The sequence below is a fragment of the Piliocolobus tephrosceles genome, chromosome 3 (assembly GCF_002776525.5).
Source record: "Piliocolobus tephrosceles isolate RC106 chromosome 3, ASM277652v3, whole genome shotgun sequence".
NCBI classification, from domain to species: Eukaryota; Metazoa; Chordata; class Mammalia; order Primates; family Cercopithecidae; genus Piliocolobus; species Piliocolobus tephrosceles.
The window spans coordinates 31004713-31028486 of NC_045436.1; the positions used below are offsets into that span (position 1 = coordinate 31004713).

General features: G+C 40.6%; 1 protein-coding gene across 3 annotated transcripts in view; it reads right to left on the reverse strand.

The window, feature by feature from the left end:
• FNIP2 (folliculin interacting protein 2) overlaps positions 1-23115 on the reverse strand; it is a 139005-nt gene extending 115890 nt beyond the window's left edge. For all 3 annotated transcript variants that reach the window (XM_023228306.1, XM_023228315.1, XM_023228297.2), the window contains exon 1: positions 22787-23115. In XM_023228306.1, coding sequence (XP_023084074.1) covers positions 22787-22893 — 107 coding nt within the window. In that variant the 5' untranslated portion in view covers positions 22894-23115. The remainder of the gene's footprint in view (positions 1-22786) is intronic.
• Between the last annotated feature and the right edge of the window lie 659 nt (positions 23116-23774).

Genomic DNA, 23774 nt, shown 5'->3' on the forward strand with positions numbered 1-23774 from the left:
CAAATGATCCTCCTGCCTCGCCTCCCAAGATGCTGGGATTACAGGCGTGAGCCACCATGCCCATCCTACAGAGCACTTCTGTAAGATCTCCTTGTGCCTACTTTTTGGTATACGGGTTGAGTATCCCTTATCCGAACCAAAATATTTATTAGAATAATGGCTATAAGTTAACCTGGTTTTTATAGGATGGCCAGGATTTATTAATAGGATATTAACAGGATCCTACAGTTTATTATAGGATTCATTAATGTATTTACAAATATTCCGAAATCTGAAAAAACTCCAAATCCCTCAAGGGATCAGAAGTGTTTTGGATTTGGCATTTTTTCAGATTTTAGAATATTTGTATATACATTATGAGATATCTTGGGGATAGGACCCAGGTCTCAACATGAAATTCACTTGTGTTTCTTTCATATACACCTTATATATACACAGCAGGAAGGTTATTTTATATAATATTTTTAATAATTTTGCATATGAAGCAAAGTTTTGATTGTGTTGGGACCATGACGCATAAGGTCAGGTGTGGAATTTCCCGCTTGATGTGTCATATCAATGCTCAAAAGTTACTCCCTAGTATCACTCTTGTACTACTCCAAATCTTTAATGGCTTTAAACAAAAGAATCACAGCAGTACAGCAAAGCTCTCTCCCCTTTTCCCTTGGGTCAGGCATTGTTTCACCTAGAACACATCCACCACTGCCAGGACTTAATCAGGCCACCACAACCCCTGGAGTTGGGAAAAAATGGACTCTCATTGCTTTTAGTCAGAAACTACTCTGATTTTGGAGCAGTTCAGATTTTTGGATTAGGAATACCTAATCTGTACTGTCAGCTCCTGTTACACATGTGGTAACACAGGAATAGGGAGCAAACCTCCATGAACTGAACTCCTCAAAGGCAGGGTGCTACCTTATTCATTCTTGCACTGTAACAATGCTTTGTACCTAGAATATGGAAACTGTCAACAGATGCTTTTGAATGAACATTTACTATTGAGGATCCTATAAATTCATTTGTAAGTTTACTTTTAGAGCTCAGAGCACTTATCAGAAACATCACTATAAAGGGCAGTCAGAGTACCTGGCCATCCTATAAAAACCAGGTTAACTTATAGCCATTATTCTAACAAATAAATGAACTGTCCTTCATAACACCGTATCTTAGATATGAAAAAATGCATTCTGAGTGGTAAAAGCCTGTGATTTCACGTACACACACACTGCTTTCAGACGCTCTGAGGTTGGAGGGTGAAGGGTAGAAGAGTTCAGCTGTGAAAGTAGCTTGGGATCAGGTGATCTCTGTGTTTCACTACCGCCCCATGAAAATCTGACTGATTCTGGTGTTTTAGACATGAAGTCCTTGCCCATTCCTATGTCCTGAATGGTATTGTCTAGGTTTTCTTCCAGGGTTTTTATGGTTTTAGGTCTAACATTTAAGTCTCTAATCCATCTTGAATTAATTTTTGTATAAGGTGTAAGGAAGAAGTAATGGCAACAAAAGCCAAAACTGACAAATGGGATCTAATTAAACTAAAGAGCTTCTGCACAGCAAAAGAAACTACCATCAGAGTGAACAGGCAACCTACAGAATGGGAGAACATTTTTGCAATCTACTCATCTGACAAAGGGCTAACATCCAGAACCCACAAATAACTCAAACAAATTTACAAGAAAAAAACAACCCCATCAAAAAGTAGGCGAAGGATATGAACAGACATGTCTCAAAAGAAGACATTTATGCAGCCAATAGACACATGAAAAAATGCTCATCATCACCATCAGAGAAATGCAAATCAAAACCACAATGAGATACCATCTCACACCAGTTAGAATGGTGGTCATTTAAAAGTCAGGAAACAACAGGTGCTGGAGAGGATGTGGAGAAATAGGAACACTTTTACGCTGTTGGTGGGACTGTAAACTAGTTCAACCATTGTGGAAGACAGTGTGGTGATTCCTCAAGGATCTAGAACTAGAAATATCATTTGACCCAGCCATCCCATTACTGGGTATATACCCAAAGGATTATAAATCATGCTGCTATAAAGACACATGCACATGTATGTTTATTGTGACACTATTCACAATAGCAAAGACTTGGAACCAACCCAAATGTCCATCAATGACAGACTGGATTAAGAAAATGTGGCCCATATGCACTATGGAATACTATGCAGCCATAAAAAGGGGTGAGTTCATGTCCTTTGTAGGGACATGGATGCAGCTGGAAACCATCATTCTCAGCAAACTATCACAAGAACAGAAAACCAAACACTGCATGTTCTCACTCATAGGTGGGAATTGAACAATGAGAACACTTGGACACAGGAAGGGGAACATCACACACTGGGGCCTATTGTGGGGTGTCAGGAGCGGGGAGAGATAGCATTAGGAGATATACCTAGTGTAAATGATAAGTTAATGGGTGCAGCACACCAACATGGCACATGCATACATATATAACAAACCTACAAGTTGTGCACATGTACCCTAGAACTTAAAGTATAATAAAAAATAATAAAAATAAAAATAACTGAAAAAAAAAAAAAAGAAAATCTGACTGATTCTTTAGCAATTATTCCCTAGTATCACTCTTGTATTACCCTCCAAACCAAACCTTTAATGACTCTAAACAAAAGAATCACAGCAGTACAGCAAACTCCTTCTCCCCCTTTTCCTTTAGGTAAGGCATTATTTCACCTAGAACACATCCACCACTACCAGGACCTAACCAGGTCACAACCCCTGGAGTTGGGGAAAAAAGGACTATCATTACTTTTAGTCAGAAAATATCCTGCTCTCACATAAGCTTTTCCTTTTACATCGTTTTTACTCTTGTCTAAAGATGAAGCATGGAAGGTAAGGAGTCAAGTGGCTTCTATTGCTACATTATGACCACAGCACATCTGATGATCAACAAAACGAATTGCCAGGAAATCCTGTGAGCCTGCCTTTAGAGGGCTGGGGAGCAGGGAGGCTATAGCAGCTATTAGACTAAACCCAGACCTGTGGTCAATGTTAACCTGCAAGTTTCTTGTGAGTCTAGCCTTTTCTATGTGGAACCTACTTTAATTTTTTCTTACAGAATACAGCAACTTTTCAAGAGGCCTGTCCATATGTACGGCCTCTTCTCCCAAAGGGGACAAACAGCATGAAGCAATCATGTGTTACAACTCCAGAAGCTGCTATAAAGCAACCTAGGCTCAACTTCCCTATTAGTTCTCTTCTCCTAAAATTACTCATTGAAAACCCCAAATAAAAGGCAAAAAGATCATCACAAAAAGAAAGAATAGCGGAGGTTAAACACATAAGATTATAGCGTGAGCTAAGTAGGCCTTTGCTTATTGATTTATTCAGATATTTGTCTTGTGCCTATACGTGCCAAGCGCTTACATTGCAAAGCGAAATCAGAGTTGGCATGGTCATCCCTGTCCTCAGAGGGGAGTAGTAAGTCATGCACAGGCAATCACACTCCAGGGGGACAGAGTGCTCAGTGCAATGAGTCTATGAAAGAGCAGATTCTCAGCAAAGGCTTCCAGGAATCAGAGTACTTACTACGCACCCAGCACAGTCCTAACTGCAAGAACCACCCACTTAAATCTCATACCACCACCATGAGGTGGTTACTATTATTTCCAACATACCAAAGAGAAAACGGCAGCATAGCACGGCATGGTTAAGCAACTTGTTCGAGATCATACAGCTATTAAGTGATAGTGTGTGGATTCGAAACCTGAAGTCCGATTCCAAGCCCACTCCTGCTCTTAATCACCACACTAGTTAGGAATGAGTTAGGTTAAAGAAGGAAGGGAGGAGCCAAGTTCCAAACAAAGAAGTCCTCATAAAGAGAAAACTCAAAATTGTTTGGGGAACTGAGACAAATTCACTTTGAGTGGACTTAAGAGTATGAGGGGAAGAGCAAAGAGAAATGAGGCAGGGCCGCCACACGAAAGAGGCTGGACTTGATTTTCATGTCTCAGCCCCTCAATGCCAGAAAGAAAAAAAGTCTAATGAAAATAAAAAAGTCCAACATACAAGAGAATATAGTTGTGTAAGAATTAAAAAGCATAAAAATATATTTTAGCTATAAATTCATAACAGTTTTTTAACCACACAACAAGGGAACTTGCCATACTCATAGGACTAAAAATTGGCTCAGGTGTGATGCAGGAACCAAAAGGTCTGAGTCCCACATCTTGGCCTATCCACATGGGTAACTAGCTCTGTAGCCTTGGCGAGTGAGCCTTTTCCTAGTCCATAAAATAAATATAACTGCTTTGGAAAATAAAACTCATGTAAATATCAAGTTTACAGTTAAGTTCCCTTTATCATTTATACTTTGAAATACTGGTCTTTGGCACAGAGCAGCACATTTAACCAGTACGCACCTCTCTCCCACCACAATTTTTAGAAAAGAAAACTATGGGAAAAACTGGTTTGTACAACATGTAATTCCCAACTTCGGCATCCTAAACCTCCAAAATGCATAGCTCATTTCTTCTTTGAAATCCCCACCACATTTTATTGGCTAAACAAAATCTTTGTCTTTGCCAAGGAAAAGAAATGATTCCATTAAAAAGATCTCTGGTTAACTGCACTCATGGGGGCTGAAAACACTCTGAACTTTCTCAACAGCAGCTAAATCCAAGTTCCTCCCCTCCTAGACTTTGGGAGATGGATCGGCTACCTAAAGTCATGGATCCTTCTGTCCCAAGTGTAAAATTCAAAAATCACAGACTTAGAGATTAAAATAAAAAAAAGCTGAGACCCCCCAAAAGCAATACAGACTCTGAAGATAATCTCTCCCACTGCTGTTTCCTATCACCTCCCCCGCTAAGAAATTACTTCATCTTAGTCAATTAAAGTGGCAAAATAAAAGTATAGCATCATGAAGAGAGAATCACACAAAAAAATAAGGAGAAAGAAACCCTAGATAAAAATTGCAATGCCTTTGATTCTGGTTAATTTGTCACTATTGTTTTTAGAAAATAGGGAACAAAAATTTCACAGAATAAAGAAGCTTGCAAAAACTGACTTACAGGCATCTTTTCCCAAACCAAGCTGTTTTTTTGAAAATAAAAATCACCGTCAACTCTCATTACCATATGAGGACAGGCACAATTTATAGGTGAAATAATTATTTTCAAGTCCTGGGTTTGTTCATTTATTTCAGAACTGACATTCACAAAAATGCAAACGGAAGGAATGAGCTTCTGGCAGCTCCTTGAAGCTGTAATAGCATATGACCTGTGCACTAGTAAATCTAGTTTTGTTTTGTTTTTTTAACTCTGGCCATGAGAAACTAAAGTAAGTATTCTTTTATTCATCTGAATCTCCTGTGCAATTAACGTTTTTACTATATGAACTGCATTAGTACACAGGTATTTGGTGACTTGTTTTTATGAAGATAAAACAGCATGAAACCAGTAGAATATTTATCTTGGACACAGAATTGGATTAGGTCCAGAAAACAAAAGGACAGATAAGCATTTCTCTGGAAGGAGAAATATAAACACAGCGGTCTTTTCAGCAATGAGTGTGAAGACTGAACTTAACATTTCCATAATTAACCCGGATGAGAGACTGGTCATGGATGGGGCCATCCCTGTAGATGATGGCACTAATACTTTTTCACCAGCTAAGTCCCAAGTAAAGGGAATAAACAGTAAGACCTTTCAAGGTTCTAGGAACAGATAAATGGCAAATGAGTTTCAGTCCAGGCAAAGGTCAGAATTGGTTCAGGCAAAAAAGACCTTCAAACTATTCTTATGACAGACCCTAAACTCTAAGTTTTGTTCCACAGAAAGAATTTACTAAAGAGAGACGTCAGCTAGGAAGAGGGGAGGAACCAAAAAAATGCTGAGTAAATCAGATATGACCTCAGAAACAAAATGATAATTACTTTGCCTTCATATGTAAAACAGTATATTTTTAATAAAATACCCCACACATTTCTTGGTAGTGAATTTCAAAACTCTAAGCTGGAACTGGTATAGAAAATTAAACAATTTATAGAGGAGAGTCTCCGAAGTTAAAAAAAAAAAAAAAAGAAAAAAGAAAGAACCCTGTTACTAGAAAGAAAAAACTGGAGTAAATACAGTTTAGAAGCATGGGTAGGGTTGGGCGCGGGGCCTCATGCCTGTAATTCTACCACTTTGAGAGGCCAAGATGGGAGGATCGTTTGAGCACAGGAGTTTGAGACCAGCCTGGTGAATATAGCAAGACCTCATCTCTTTTTTTTTTTTTTTTTTTTTTTTTTTGAGACGGAGTCTTGCTCTGTGGCCCGGGCTGGAGTGCAGTGGCCGGATCTCAGCTCACTGCAAGCTCCACCTGCAGGGTTTACGCCATTCTCCTGCCTCAGCCTCCCCGAGTAGCTGGGACTACAGGCGCCCGCCACCTCGCCCGGCTAGTTTTTTGTATTTTTTAGTAGAGACGGGGTTTCACCGGGTTAGCCAGGATGGTCTCGATCTCCTGACCTCGTGATCCGCCCGTCTCGGCCTCCCAAAGTGCTGGGATTACAGGCTTGAGCCACCGCGCCCGGCCCCTCATCTCTTATTAAATTTAAAATTAAAGAAAGAATGAACCATGGGTAGGATAAATATACTTATTTGTTAAATTCTGAAATAATGGAGATGTTCTTAAAACTTGAAATTTGGAGATAAATTTATGTTTAAAAAAAGAGAGGGGCCAGGTGCGGTGGCTCATGCCTGTAATCCCAGCACTTTGGGAGGCCGAGGTGGGCGGATCACGAGGTCAAGAGATCGAGACCATCCTGGCCAACATGGTGAAATCCATCTCTACTAAAAATACAAAAATTAGCTGGGCGTGGTGGCACGTGCCTGTAGTCCCACCTACTCAAGAGGCTGAGGTAGCAGAATCTCTTGAATCCGGGAAGCAAGGTAGCAGTGAGCCGAGATCACTGTGCTCCAGCCTGGCAACAGAGCGAGACTCTGTCTCAAAAAAAAAAAAAAAAAAAAGAGTAACTTTATATACTGGCTAATAAATTCACATATTTTTAAGTACTGGTAGTAGCTGAAAACAATGCAGGTTCAAATAAGTGTATTTAAACAAGCGCCTACTAATGTACTATACTGAGTATTATGCTATACACTACAGGGACATACATACAATGTTGCTCTCAAGGTATAATCTGGTAAAGTATTTGGATAAATAAAAAAAACTGCTAGTAGAATGTGGTAACTGCCATATATGAAGAATCAGAGCAGGGATCCCCAGCCCCTGGGTCACAGACCAGTACCAGACCATGGCCTGTTAGGAATTGGGCTACAAAGCAGGAGGTGAGTGGTGGGTGAGTGAGCATTACCGCCTGAGCTCCACCTCGTCAGATCAGTGGTGGCATTAGATTCTCACAGGAGTGGGAACCCTATTATGAATGGCACATGCGAGGGATCTGGGCTGCACACTCCTTATGAGAATCTAATGTCTGATGATCTGTCACTATCTCCCATGAACCCCCGATGGGACTGTCTAGTTCCAGGAAAACAGGCTCAGGGCTCCCATTGATTCTACATTTGGTGAGTTGCATAGTTATTTCATTATTACAATGTTACAATAATAGAAATAAAGTACACAATAAATGTAATGTGCTTGAATCATCCCAAAACCATTCCCCACTCCACTGTCCATGGAAAAACTGTCTGCCATGAAACGGTTCCCTGACGCCAAAGAAGTTGGGGACCACTGGTTTAAAGGGAGCAGCGTGCCCATTTGGGGCAATCAACAAAGATAATCAGAGGTGGCATCTAAACTGAGTTTGGAAGAAGGAACAGAATTTCTACAAAAGTAATTCTGGAGGAGGGAACAGAAAAAGAAAAGTCTTAAAGAGCAAGAGATGAATTTTCTGGGCTCTTTGGCAAATATTGGCTTAATATCTTCTAACAACCACAGCTTCATGAATATCAAAACTTGGAGTGTCCAACTGCATCTTAAACTCAACATGTACAAAACCAACTTCTCCTTGTAACTTTCCTATTTCCACTAATTATGCTACCCACATTATTCGGGCTCAAAACTTGGAAGTTACTTTATGTATCATGATTTTATTTAATCTTTTTGTTTACAATTATCTCCCCACCACTTTCACATCCTGTCCAGCTTTCCTCTGAAATGTGACTCATGTACATTCCTCCATTCATACCAGTTAGGTCCCCAAGAAAGAGAAAGCAATGGAAGACATAATAAACCCTTCATTACTTGTAAGCTTTGATGCAAACTTCAGCTTAGGAAGCCGAACTGGTCCAGGCTCTGGAACTGGATGGGACCAGATGGAGAATTCCAGCTGTGAGGATTTTAGGCCACCCAGAGCCTAGAGCAAAGTAGTTCAAATGTCCTCGTCCCCTGCCCTGACAAGGCCACACAGGAATCTCTATTTCCCTAATCTGATGGTGAACGGACTCCTGAGAAGGCCAAGCAAAAAAGAAAAAAAAGATCAAGTCTGCTTGCCTCAGTGCTTCAGGCAGAGTTGCTCTAGATCCACATGCCAAATATTTCTAAGATGAAAAGAAAAGTGGAGTCTTTGGAACAGACAGGTAATAAAGGAGATTCACAATACTTTGGAATTTAAAATAAAGAAGAAGAGAGACCCAACTATTTTCTCCTTGAAGGTAACTTGCCCCTCCCCAAGTAAAAACATCTCTGAGGGAAACCTCTGCAGGGAAAATGATGAGTTGGAGGTCCTGTGCCTTGTGCAGAATGATTTCTAAAGTAAATGGAGAATATAGCACAGGTCTAACACATTATGGCAATGCTTTTACCCCAGGGAAGTTACCTACTGTGGTCTGGTGATTGGACCACAACAATTCTCACCATCAACTGCTAATCTTGACATAATTCTGAAAGGAACTCTCCTCTTAAATAGCATTAAGCATGCTAGCTGAGCATGCTAGCAGGTCACAGAAAGCTCAAGACAACTCACTCTGCTACTGCTGTGTTAAACACAATATTGACTTTAACAGTCCAAGCTATAAAACTCAATGCTCTGCTGGAGTAAACTAAAGAGCAGCATGGCACAGTAATCAGCTATAAGATCAAAGTCCAATACAAACTGGACTTGAAGAATGAAGACAAAATGATGAACAAATTAAAGTGTGGATTTGCACCTACTGGAACTAGACTGCTTTTAACAGCTTTAGCTGGAGTGAGCAGAGGTTGCGGGCTTCCCTTGGCACATTATCTAAACCAGCACCCACATCCTACATACAATTACTGGCAGTATTTAGCACTTTGTAGATAAGATTGCTGGACAATTGGGAGCTTTCTCCCCTTAGCTTCTGATACAAATGCCTCTCCCTTTCCCTCCCTTTTTCCAACCCTCTCCCTTTTCTAGTTGTAAAAATGTAACAATTGTGAGCACCCGAATTAATAAGAGCTTTCAAACACAAACTCCTTTCCTCGCAGAAAGTCCAGAATTTTAGGATTCGCTGTCATAATTGGCTCCTCATAAGTGTTTGTGAAATGAATCAAAAGAGGCAAGAGAACTGTCAGGAAACTAATTTGAGGAAAAAAAACAAAAAAGAAGCTCCTGATATTAAAGGATACAAAAAGAGATAGTTGTCTATCTGGTAGGTTTACCAAGTATAGATTTTGCCACAGGCTGGAGGAGAAGCTTAAAGGCTGGGAGCATGAAGTTGTCAGCTTGTATGAGTTTTGTTTTTTCCCTTGAAGATAAGAGAGGTCTGGGATAGGGGAAAGAGAGGGAAGACTGGGGAATACACATACGTTCTACTTGCTGATATCATATATCATATACACTAAAACTGCACTAACTTGCATCTCAGCACCAAAATTTTAGTTAAGGTCCCTGTGTTTAGCAAGCTGCTCCACCAATCCAACTACTTAAAACCTCAGTCGCTCCACATTGCCTTCAGAGCAGGAACTCCACCTTTTGGTAAAGACAAGCTACTTGCCATTTCCCTGCAACCTTGAGATCAGCAGAGATGCATTTAATATAGGGAAAGAGCTGGAGGGAAAGACATAATATTTAAGTCTCTGAGAGTTACAAGAGACACTACATATTGAATGTCTAATAGTTGCCAAGCACTGTGCAGTACGATTGATATGTATTATCTCTAGTCTTCAGATAAACTTGCAAGAAAGGCAACTTTACAACTGTTTTACAGATTAAAAAACAAAACAAAACAAAAACACCTCATTTCGAGAGAATAATGTGCCCCACATTGCAAGTGGGAGAGTCAGTTTTGAATTCAAAAATGTAAATCCAGGCTAGGCGCAGTGGCTCCCGTATGTAATCCTAGCACCTTGCGGAGGCCGAGACAGGCGGATCACTTGAAGCCAGGAGTTCAAGACCAACCTGGCCAACATGCTGAAACCCCATCTCTACCAAAAAAAATACAAAAATTAGCCAGGCATGGTGGCATGGGCCTGTAGTCCCAGCTACTCAGGAGGCTGAGGCAGGACAGTCACTTGAACCTGGGAGGTGGGGGTTGCAGTGAGCCGAGATCACGCCACTGCACTCCAGCCTGGGCGACAGAGTGAGCCTCTAGCTCAAAACAAAAACAAACAAAAAATGTAAATCTGTAACAAAGGCCCTACTCTAATAAGACTCAAAGTATAGACTGGAGACCCTCCCCATCTACACTTTGGGGTTACCTACATTTAAAATTTAAAATGAATAATGCTTACAACAACTTGCACAATTCGGTCCAAATGTATCTTGCCTCATAGGAATACTTTGATTTCATAGAGACTGGCCCACTCATTTTTAACTCAGGAACACCTCTAAGGTAAGAAGTTTTTCACCTCTCTGAATTCTACCTATTAGCTCTTATCTTCTCCATAGAGTCTCCCTAACTAGCCCAGACTAAAGAGCCCTCCCTCACTTCTTCCTTTCATCTTGATAGGACTTTAGAGACTTGGTCCCGAACCACTGTTTTGTATTATTAATTAGTTTTTCACACGTAATGTATATTATTGCACAATTAACAGTAAGCTCCCTAGAAATAGTACTCAGACTTCATACTTTCTTTTTTCTTTCTTTTTTTTTTTTTTTTTTGAGGCAGAATCTCACTCTGTTGCTGAGACTGGAGTGTAGTGGCGTGATCTCGGCTCACTGCAACCTCCGCCTCTGGGGTTCAAGCGATTCTCCTGCCTCAGCCTCCTGAGCAGCTGGGACTACAGGTGCATGCCACCACACCCAGCTAATTTTTTTGTGTTTTTAGTAGAGACGGGGTTTCGCCATGTTGTTCAGGCTGGTCTTGAACTCCTGACCTCAAATGATCTGCCTGCCTCATCCTTCCAGAATGCTGGGATTACAGGCGTGAGCCACCACGCTCGGCTAGACTTAATACTTTCTTATAAACCTCACAAAATCTACCACTGAATCTCAGTCTTAAGTACTCCAAATATTAATCTGCAGAGAGAGAATACCAATCATGTATTAATAAAGAGCTGACTGATTTCAGTTTGAATTCCCAGGGTCACTAGTTAACCACTCAATTTCAGGCAAGCCTCAAGTGTTCATCCATAATTATGGAAAATTTATAATCTATAAATTGGATAATAAAAATATCTATCATCAAAGGATAACTATGAGACATGTGTGAAATGACTTAAGTAAAAAGCACTTGGTATAGGGAAGCAAATGGTAAAGAATATTATTATTTTTTAAATGCTAGAATGGACTCCCTTAAAATTCTTGAGAAATAGCTATTCTAAAAGCATTCTAAAAGATTTCAGGGAAGTCACTTACGTACATATGCTACATTTATGTCTTCACTAATTAACAAGGTTTACAACATCTTTATCATCGTAAATAAATGGCTATTTGTATTATAATAGAATTTTACATTTTTCCTTTCGGGTTTTTTTTTTTTTTTTTTTTTTTTTCTGAGACAGGGTCTCACTCTGTCACCCAGGCTAGAGTACAGTGGTGTGATCACTGCTAAAGCCTCAACCTCTTGGGCTCAAGCGATCCCACCACCTTAGACCCCACAAGTAGCTATAACCACAGGCATGTGCCTAGCTAATTTTTTAAACATTCTTTATTTTGTAGAGATGGGGTCTCCTTTTGTTGCCAGGCTGGTCTCAAACTGCTGGACTCAAGAGATCCTTCCACCTCAGTCTCCCAAAGTACTGGGATTACAAGCATGAGCCACCATGCCTGGCCTCTAATTTTTATTTTTTGCCCACACATTTTATAGGATATTTATGGTCAGGCAAGGTGGCTCATGCTTGTAATCCCAGCACTTAGGGAAGCTCAGGTTGGGGGATCACTTGAGCCCTGGAGTTCAAGACCACACTGGGCAACACAGTGAGACCACCCCACTGCTCCCGTCTCTACAAAACAACAAAAAACGTGGGTATGGTGGTGCATGCCTGTCTGTGGTCCTAGCTACTTGGGAGGCTGAGGTGGGAGGATCACTTAAGCCCGGGAGGTCGAGGCTGCAGTGAACTGTGATTGTACCACTGCATTCCAGCCTGGGTGACAGAGTGAGACTCTATCTCAAAAGAAAAAAAAAAAAAAAAAAAAAACCCCACCACAACACAGGATATTTATCCATTTAACCACAATCTCATCACCCCATAATGTCAACTGTTCTTTATTATTTTTCTGTTTTTCTTAATCTTGGTCATACATTTGCATATCTTACTAATATATTCATCTTGTAGATACCAACTGGTATTGGATGTTTTCATTTAACACAAACATTTTATATTAACACAGTCTTCATAATCATTTAACTATTACATTACTATCCTACTAAGCTGACATAACAATTTAGATACTTTCCTGCTGCTGGACAATTGTTATGATCCTTTTATTTAACATTATAATGAGAATATATAAAGAACATCTTTTGCACAAACATTTGTTTTTTAAACATTTTCATGCACAGAAGTTTTTTCTCTTAAGTTACTGAGTCAAAAAAGTATGAGCATTTTTAAGTGTGGAAAGCACAGCCAAACTGAGCTGTAAAAGAGTTCAATAATCTGCACACATGTTGAACTAGACAAGTGATCAACAACTACCAAGAATGATCTAGGGTCCAAGTTTCTCCACCACCCGACCACTGCTATTTCTTCAGGGTATTTTAAATCATCTTCACTAAACAGCCACTATCATATGCTGTTGGTAGGCGTATAAACAGGTGCAACCTCTCTGGAGTGCAGTTTGGCAAAAATTCCATCCTGGGTTCTTAACCTAGAAATATACTTGAGCTTATGCATAAGAATCTTTCAACCAGGAAGTTCACCATTTCTAACAATAAAGCCTGAAAATAAATATTCCATCAGTAGAAAACTGGTTAAAATTACAGTAGTCACCTCTTATCCACAGGGGATACCTTTCAAGACTTCCAGTGGATGCCTGAAACTGTGCTTAATGCCAAACCCTGTATATACTATGCTTTTTCCCACACATACCTATGATAAAGTTTAATTTATAAATTAGGCATAGTAAGAGATTAACGACAATAACTAATAATAAAATAGAACAATTTTAATATACTATAGTCATAGTTACGTGAACGTGATCTCTTTCTCAAGAAATATCTCATCGTACTATAGTCACCCTCCTTCTCCTTGTGATGATGTGAGATGACAAATGCCTATGTGATAAGATGAACTGACAGTGGAGATTCCATCGTGCTACTCAGAATGGTGTGCAATTCAAAACTTATAAATTGTTTGTTTCTGGAATCTTCTTTCTTCTTTTTTAAATGGTACTGCTCCTGGCAGAGCAAACTCGTAGGCAGTGCACCCAGAGTTGGTCCATTTCTTGAATTTTCGACTTAATATTGTCAGACTGAGGTTGACAGCAGAAAGTGAAACCTCAGATAAGGGAAGACTATTGTAGTGTGCTTGGCTGCACATGTAAATTACCCAGGGAGAGTTTCATAAAGACAAACATAAAGCCCCAGCCCAGATCTATTAAATCAAGATCTCTGAGAAGTAGTCTGGGCGTTTAAAGCTCTCTAGGTGACTTTAGTGTCTCACCAGACTTGAGAACTACTGGGTTAAGTGTTATATATGCATTTATTCAAAGGAATACAAAGCAACTTTTCACAAAATGATCAACAGTGTAGGTAGCAACTACCATTTTGTCTGAGGGAAAGAATTTTTTTTCTTATATTTGCATAGAGTATTTCTAAAAGGATACGAAAGAAACTGGTACAGCAATGGTAGCCTTTGGGAAGAGGGATTGGGGTGTGAAATAAGAGGCTTATATTTCAACATATTTTACATGAACTTTTAACCAGATATGTTTGAAAAAAATCTTAAAATCATAATTTCATGTAAAAGCAATTTCTCAGGTACACATGGCACGAAGCAATGTATGGCAACCCCACTGTGGGGCCAGTTACCAGCATCCACAGGGTCTTCCATGGAGCCTGCACACTCAGCACCAAGTGGCTACCAGGGGTCCATCTCTGCCCTCTGTGCAGGGCAGGGCCAGTAGTTCTGGCTGCCTCCTTCTGTCCTAGCAACTAACTTACTCAATGTACCATTCTAAAGCAAACAGTCATTGCCTCATATGCTTGGAGAAAATGTTTACTCATGGCTCACCTCCTCACACAGTGTAGGCCACCATTAATATGTTAGTCTGGCACATTCTTTTTAAAGAACATGTCAGATTCACAAATCCATTTCTAAGTTAGTTTCTCAAACAGAAAAATCATACATAGAAAGCAGAGATGATTCCATTTTTTTTTTCTAAAGTGCTTACTTCATTTAACATGCAAATATATAGTCTTTGCAGGGTTCAGAATACCAATATTGTTTTCACAATTAAGTGTACTATTATCTTAAATTTGAGAGAACCAATTTGCTCATTTCATTCCATAATGTATTTCAGTTTTAGCAAGCCACACAAGAATTCAAATGAATCTAAAAAGTATATAGAGAAGAGTTCTACATCATCAACCCACAGCTAACAATTTCATAGCTTCATAAATATTTAAATCGTTTTTCAGTAGGTCATTTCTGACAGCTGTGGGATTTCATAACTGGATCTCTGATATATTACTTAAGCAAGTGTCTTCTTAAAGGTTTTCTTAGGGAGGTGGGGGTGCAGATCAATCAACTGTTAGAGCACTTTTACCCTATCATTTTGATACTAGAAAAATAATTCACTAATATTGACAAAAAGGAGGACATTTCTTTGAGCCATCTGTAACAAGATTCATTTTCTAAAATGTCAAAATGCATGCTAGAAACATCAAGAAATATTTCAAGAGATCAGATTCTGGAATACTAGAGACTGTTTATGGATTATCAGTGTTCAAAACTCTTGAATGCATTCATTCATTCAACAGGTATTTATTAAACGCCAACTTCCTGCCAAGCACTGCATTAAAAGCAGAGATACAATGGCAAGCCTAGGATTTAGAAGAACTCTCACAGCCGTGCTGTAACTATCACATGTCTGTCTTCCTGTTTCATTCACAGTTATTTCAGATGTATGCTTTAAATTTAAAAGACTTTGTGGCATTGAATTTAAAAGGTATTTTTGTTACTATTTTTTAATCACATTTTATAAAAGAACTTGCATGAGGATAGCTAATGAAGAACCGAATGATAATATACTTTTCCCCCCATAACCCCAAAGGTTTTGACTATAAGACAAAAAAAGAAAATGTCCAATTTTCCAGGCATATCAGAGAGAGAGTTGGCAGTCTGAAGTATTTATAAGGCGTTAAAGTCAGAATCAACTGGACTGGTGAATTTGCTGCTGCTTCCTAACACATCGTAAATCAACACCTGTTTCATCTCTTGAGCAATGTGCAGGTTAACGTCTAACTTGTCTTCAACTTGTGAAGAGTTGCCATGACAACATGCAACTGTCCTTATAACTGGGAAACAGGCTGAGGTCCCCACCAGATACGTAGGTTCTCAATTAGTCCCCCTCAGCTTTTGGGGGATGAATTTCTACTGCCTCAATGCTCACTCTCACTTAGATATCCTGCGTGAATTGGTTGTCATTTTCAATTAGACATCAGTACATAACCAAACACCAATCATTTATTTAAAGATATATATCAAATACAGAAATCTCTTATTTATGATTAAAAAGTCTTAGATGTGGTGATAAAATCATCATCTAAACCAATATATAAATCTCTTATAGCACTATGATGGACACAAATTCTAGAGTATAATCTACAAATTAAACAAGTTTACAGGGACAAATAACTAGAAAAATAATTCCTAGAAATGAAGGCACACAGTTCAGGAGACAGAAATATGATAATCAGGGATCCAGACTCATGCTGATACTAAAATCTTATATAACAGAAAGAGTACTCTGCTATACAACATTTATCCACAACATTATAGTATTAATGGCTACATTTTATTGCGCTTAATATACTGTATTATTCTGGCACAAACAGAAAGTGCAATAAGGAAAAAAAAATATGTAGCATGATGCATGAGAAGGCACATTGTCCTTTTCAGAAGTCCATTATAAAGGCAGCTGGACAGATTCTGACTGAACACAAGTGGGGTGCCAGCCCATCTCCTTCCATCCCCATCCCACCCTCCCATTCAAGCACTGGTTACAAAAGTGTCTGTGTGGCCATGAGAAGTGAGTCATGGATGTTCCATTTACAGATGGGGTGGGGTTGAGGGAAATTACTGTTACATGCCCAGTTAGCTGGAAAAGTCCATCCTGTTTTTCCTTTTTTACATAATAATCATTTTCCACAAATCTGAGATAAAGAATGCTTGGTAAGTAGGAACTCACCGAATATTTCAGCACTCTTACATCCAAAGGAAAGACTTACTTTTACAGCCAAGTACATGATCTCATAGTGCAGGCCTAACAATTCACACTAAGCTAAGGGGCTTGTACAATCAGTATAAAACATTTGTTTCTTTTCACCCACACCAAGAAAAACAGTGGCTGGAGAAATAAAGCACATTACCAGTTCCCAAATCAGATTCACCCACCAGGAGTTCATGCTGGCAGCCAAAGTATTTCATGACGGCAAGGACAATCTTTTACAGCTTCCATTTCCAAGGAAACTCAATGGCAAAGTAGCTTCCTTAGGCTGACCTTACAGGCAAACCACAAGAAACACAACCTAAAGCAACAACAAAAACCAGTGCTCTTTTTGGAGCTGGATACTCCATGCATTAAAAGACCATATGCCTCCATCCATCTCTTAGTACCACCCACTAAATCAAATAATAATGCATCATATGACAAATTCACATTTCAGGACTTAAAATTATAACTACATGTTTTAGCTTTTAAAACATCTAAATCCAGCCCTCTTATCCACATTCCCTCAAAATCCAAAGGACTGTGTCAGTCTTTTCTAAACATATTTCAAATAAAGCTTGAGCTGCATGCAGCTCCTAAACTGTACTCTGAGCCCCCAGGAAGACTACACTGGGCTCTGAAGCTCAGGTGAAGTAGCGACCCTGTCAAACTACTAAACATTTTGCACATACATATTTCCTATCATTATTGACATCACCAGTTAACTTGGCCTCTGAGGTTTGTAACAAATTTAGGTTTTAAATACATTAAACTTCATAACAAACATACTACTTTTAATAATAGGAGCTAACAGTTATTTTGATGAAAAAGAAAGATTTCATGAACAAATGTATTCAAATCAGGTTTCTCTATAAACATTACCCTTACTCTATTACCTAATGGTGTAGAATATGCTAAATGCTATTTAAGTTACTTTAAATAGTTAAATAATCTAATAGTTAAATAATCTAGAATATTTAGGTTTAAAATAATCCAAATCACAAAAGCAACACAAATTCATTAGAGCAAAATCCAAAAATACCAACAAGAATAAAACATAAAAAATTAAAATAAAATTTTCACCTACCTCTTGGCAACCACTGTTATAATATGTTGGTGTAGAGTGTTGCTGGCCTATTCTTCACATGCATAATCGCTCCTATTTTTAAATGTTTTTCACATAAATTTATAACTTGCTTTTACTTTTTAAAATTTATATAAATTTATGGGTATAAGTGTAATTTTGTTACACGCATAGATTGCACAGTGGTGAAGTCAGGCTACTAGAGTTGCTCTTACTTCTTCTATCGAGAACATTTTTCTGTGTTTTGGTGTCTGTGTATAAAATTATGATTCGGCTGCTATAGAATGTCATCCATTGTGCGACTGTATCATTTCGCTTAACCAATTTCCTTTTTTGGCTAAATGCGATTTTATTCTTGATAATAAAAATTTGCAAATAACTTTGAAAAAACAAACACACCGTATTTCTAAGAATCTTTCTGATGCTCCGTCACCTCTACCAGATTTGAGTGAGTGCCCGCTGAACGTCTTTAAGACCTCTCTGAAAACTTAAGATCTCTGTTTCACGACTGATTGCATCAAGGTTAAAAAACTAATACGCAAGCGAAAGCAGTTCACTTCAGCTCTGTCTAAAGTTTCTCATCTACGGAAAGAAAACGGCCTCTGAAAAATGGTTCCATTTTCATAAAGCCTCAACAGGAATAATACTGAACTCCATGACCTAAAAAAAGATGCTTGGTAATACTTAAAATCATTTTGTGTTGCATGTTATTCTTTTCAAAAGATTTTCAAACTCATTACCTCCTGACCACAACTCTATTTCATAGGTCTGATGCTGTCACTTTACAAATGACAAAGCTGAGGATCAGAAAAATGGAGTCTTGTGGGGTCTCACATCAACATGGTGCAGGAGGCAGGGCTAAATCAATGGCCTCCTCAATCTGTGTTCCAAGTGCTCTTAATAGAACTCACTGCGTTCAAAGGAAGGGTTCCCTTCTTCACCTCTGAAAAAATCACTAACCAGTCCATAGTATCTTGCAGGACAAGGAGATATGACGTAAGGAGTATGCCAGTAGATCCAAGGCAGCAAGCAAGAAAAATCTACAGAAAGACTTTCTTTTCGAAAGTAGTCAAAAGAAATCAAAACCGCTATTTATATGACACGTTTTACGTTATTGGCATTAAAAATGTTGAGTGTCCTAGAACAAAACTGTTTTTTTCCAAAATATTCTCCACCCTGCCTCAGAACAAATCTCATTAGAAATACCTGCATCTGGAGACTTATTAGTGGGAGGGGAGGAAGAACTTCTGTGTAATTTCCCTCCATATGAGGGGAGAGTAAATCACAATCCTGCCCTTAGTCACTCCAAGCACAAGAACAGCAAGTAAGTTTTCAAATCTGTGCTTATATAAAAATCTACTCTTTATCAGTGTTTATCTGTTTGTTATAGTTTCCAGTGTGTGGTCTCCTATTTACTCATCTTGGTGTACAATCTGTTGTCCTTTAGACTGTAAACTTCAGTAGGCGAGACCATGGGTGTCCTACCTGGATTTATACAGGTAGAGCACCAAGCCACAAGCACAGAGGCATCAGATGCTATTTGATAAGTGGATTATATTACACTTATACTAAGTCTATAACAGATTAAATTTGTTCTACCAAAACAGTGGGGATTAGCACTAACTAGGCCATTTGGCCTTAGGTATACTGTTCTCTGGCATTCACACAGCTAGCTAACAAGCAGCTGCAATGCCTTCACTTGTTCTTCATATCCCAGATAATATATATGCTTCCCTACTTCATTTAACTGCTCCAAAATAAAATATCTGATAGTCCAGGGTCTTTTTACCTTCCTGCTAAATACACATTTTAGGGGGAAACTGCCCCATTAATTTACAAAAGACATGGAAAAAAAAAACAGCAGCAGCAAGAACAACTTTAAGATAATGCTTCAAACTTGAACCACACCTGTCAGTCACTGGGCATAGCATGGCTTGAAAACGTCCCGGCCTTAAATCCTAGGTAACCAAGAATATAATTCTATTTCTGACTTGAGTCACTGCACACATCATTTTTTTTGGGGGGGGTTCTAGTTTATTTTCTGGTACAAAGCATTATTCAAATGTAAATACCATAATCATATAGCATTTTTAACTACTTCTCCCAAACACATAAGTTTGAACAATTGTGATTTCTTTTGTTTTCCTAGCAACCTGTTTCCTCAAAGCTATGAAAAGGGCTTTCTGTCAAGATCCTAAAGGAAAGACTCCAGAAGAAATCTTGACTGTGATGATCCTGTTTTTAGATGAAATACCAGGAAGCATGAAGTCCTGAAAATGACCTGGGAGATAAACTAGTTATATTGGACAACAGATTTCCTCTCTAATCAACTGTGTAAAAACTGGAGGAATGAGAACAGTCATAAGCCCAGCGAAGGGACTAGGAAGTGCACAAGAGTAAAGTGACTAAAATAACCAGCGAAAGTCCATCAGGGAAACAGAAAATACACGAACTCTAAAACAAAGAAAAAGTTGCATCTTAGATTTTCCCCCATATACATTAAAAAACTGCCCCAAAAGTCTACCTGAATCCTCAGTGAATTTTCAATCTCCAGATAAACAAGTTACATCCTGTATTTAAACGCACTAAAGAATACAAATTCATATTAGGAATACTTGATTTTTAATCTAAGCGTTTTACCTTCACTTCTAAAACTCTATTCAACTACAAGGTAGGTTCCCAAGGGCAGCTAATGCCCTGCAATAAGGCACCTTGTTCCCCCCGAGGTACATACCAGCTCCTATTTGGCAAAATCTGGATAAAATGAAACAAGGTTCACAATTTTTTAGGTAGAGAGAAAAATTTTCCTGGAAGCTTTCCCCAGGCCAGCTACACAGCATCTTAGAGTTAAGCCAGGTGAAAAGAGCAAAAGGAAAGACTTGCTTGGGGTTTCCTTTGTCAGTCTGGTGAGCACAGGATGGTTTGTTCCCATCTTCCAGCATCCTTGCTCACATCTGCTACTTTACTTTCTTTGCCATGGTGACCTCTATCAGGGACACTATTGAAGGGGGCCCTCATCAAGTAGGATGTTCAACTGGGATCCCCAAATTCTCCAAAAACATCGACCTCAAATACTTGTAGAAAATCCTAATGAGGTAAAAAAAAAAAAAAAACCGTACTTGGCACGATTTTCTGTTCTTCATTATACACAAATGAGAAGTCAGAACACTACTGAAAATGTTTCCACGAAGTGGGAATCAATTTCCCTAATATGGCCCAAAGCCCTAAATATAGCCCCAATTTTTTTTGTTCAAATACATTCAGTCAAACTTGTGGATAGAAGAAATGGTGGTCGGCAACTGGGCAAGGAGCACAGAAAACAATGACAATGTAACTGCCACTATCTCCTCCTGCATTCAAATGGCTTTAAATGTCCTTGGCAAAAGCTGCCAACATACAGACACCTGTAACACCACATGCCTCTTCCGCTCCAGGCTTTGTACCCTTGATAAAGTCTGGGTTACAGAGAGGGAAGGGACGAAATTACACACCTTGGGTCCGAAGTAATTCTACCATTCTGAGAAGTACATGGCATCACTAGTACTCAGCCTAGCAAAAGGCATAGAATTCCCACTCAAATTATAAGGCTCGTTAGCCTAAAGAAAACATGAGAATTTAACTCGGGGAGTTTAAAGTCCTCACAATATGCCTTCCATGCGTGCGCGCGCGCGCGCACACACACACACACACGTTATTTAATTTTCACATGACCACAGTGAGAGACTGTTTTCAATGATGGAATTCAAGAAAAGCAAAATCTAGAACATAAAACTTAATTCAGAATTTATTTCAAAGTTTCACTTCAAACTTTTAAAAGGTTTATTATGCTGGGTCTAGATCTGTTTAACAATGAACTGTTTTTGCAAGACATTCTGGCCAAAAAGTACCTAGAAGAGTGTTAGAATTGGGAGTTGATGCTCAATTTTAAAATGTGCTGAAAAATTGTTAAAGATAAATAAACCTCTCAACATACTTGTGCTCAAAAGCAATATAGGACATTTTAAGGCATCTTTTAAAAGTTAGCCCTTGAAATCAGAATAGCATAGGGATTTTAAAGACTGGAATCTGTGGTCAAACTGCTTGGGTCAAAACACAGGCTCTACCACTGACAGCTGTGGATTTTGGGCAAGCCGCCTAAGTTCTCTGTGACTCTTAAGTTTCCTCACCTGTAAAATGGGACTTACAATAGCACCTACCTCACCGCATTGTTAGAAAAGTAAACGACAGAAATCAACATAAAGCATTTTAGATAGTAAGCTCCCCATAAATGCTATCAATATTCAAAGGTATGTGTTCGAGAGATTAAATCTATTAAATATACATTATCAGCTTTGATCACTTGAAATCTCGGAAATTTCATAACTGCATCTTACTCCCCCTTTCCACACACATCATGCGGCTTCAACCTTCCAAATGATGTGGAAATTACATACTTTCATTCATCCGTTTGAGAGCTTGTCATATATGGCAAGAAAGAAGAAAGATGCCTTTTTCGTGACTGTTGCTCCTTCAGAACTTCAAAACATTGTCACGTACACAATAGGTTGGAGCTGCCCTCAAAATGACAGCTCACAGCTTTGCTGGGCCCGCAGAGGCGCCCAGGCGGCTCTGCCCGGAAGGGGTTCACCCCAATAACCGGAGAATCTCCCGTCGCCACAGCCAAGCAAGCGCACGCCTGGGAACCCCAAGGAACACAAGAGAACTCTGAAATGGGGAAGGACCCCGAGTTGTGGAGGAAGAGAGGGAGGAAGGGTCACGGAGGGTCCGGAGCCACACTCGGATCAGGCGCGTCCACGCTGACAAGCCCGGGACCAGGGGCAGACGATGGGCAGAGCCGTCCCGGACGGCCCCTTCCCCTTCCCCTTCCCGGCCCTTCCCCTACCCGTCTCCTCCCCGGCGAGCACCGAAGCCAACTCGGGTACCGCGCCAGAGTAGCCCCCCGGCGCCCCTCACCTAAAGGCGGGTCCTTCCTTAGGAGCCCTGCCCTGGGCAGACGCCGCCGCGGAGCTGCCGCTGCTGCCCCTTTTGTTGAAGAGCTTCTGGAGCAGGGTCGGGGCCATGATGCCGCCGCCGCCGCCGCCGCAGCTCCGGCCGTGGCGCTCGGGGGGCTGGCGGCTCAGCGCGCAGCCGGGGGCGGCGGCCGCGGTGGCGGGGCCATCGCGGCGGCGCGGCCGCCCAGCCTTGCGGGAGCGCGGGGCCGCTGCAGCTGAGTAACTCTGCTCGGCGCCGGAGCTGCCGGCTGCCGGTCATATGACTGAGCCGGCCCGCCGCCGCCTCGCGCGCTGACAGTTATCTCCTGCGGGAGGAGCCCGCAGCCCCACGGCGGCGGCGGCGGCGCGGGAGGAGCGCTGCGGCCCCGGCGGCGGCCATTGGCCCGGCGGCCGCCCGCCCCGGGCTCACGTAACCCCGGCTGGAGGCGGGAGGTGGGAGGTGGGAGGCGGGAGGTGGGAGGTGGGAGGCGGGAGGCGGGAGGCGGGAGGCGCGGCCCGGAGCGGGCGGGCGGCCCAGTACTCCGGGCACGCGGGGGACGCGGACGGGGGCAGGCGCGGCACTTAAAGGGGCCTGAGGGGCGGGAGCGGCGGCAGGGGCTCAGCTCCGCGAGTGGCGTGGGGTTCCCACGGAGCCTGAGTTCTTTCGCCCAGCGAGCATGCAGCTAGGCCGATCTTTGTTCTTTAGAGACAAAGCCCCTGAACTTGGGTCCTCGCTTTGTTCAGGTACAAGAAGAGCCCGTTCACAGAAGGCGTGTGCTAGGGGAGAGGGCTTGGTACGTGCGGTGACCGCTTCGGTGGGCTGTGATTTGAATCACATAGCACTCAAGGTTTTGTCAGGGTTTCTCTATATCCAGAGTCGATTTCTCCAGGCTTTCACAAAATTTAAAGTGTTTATCCATCATATTTGCTCTGTTTGACGTCTTGGGCCACCATACCATGGTTATATAAGA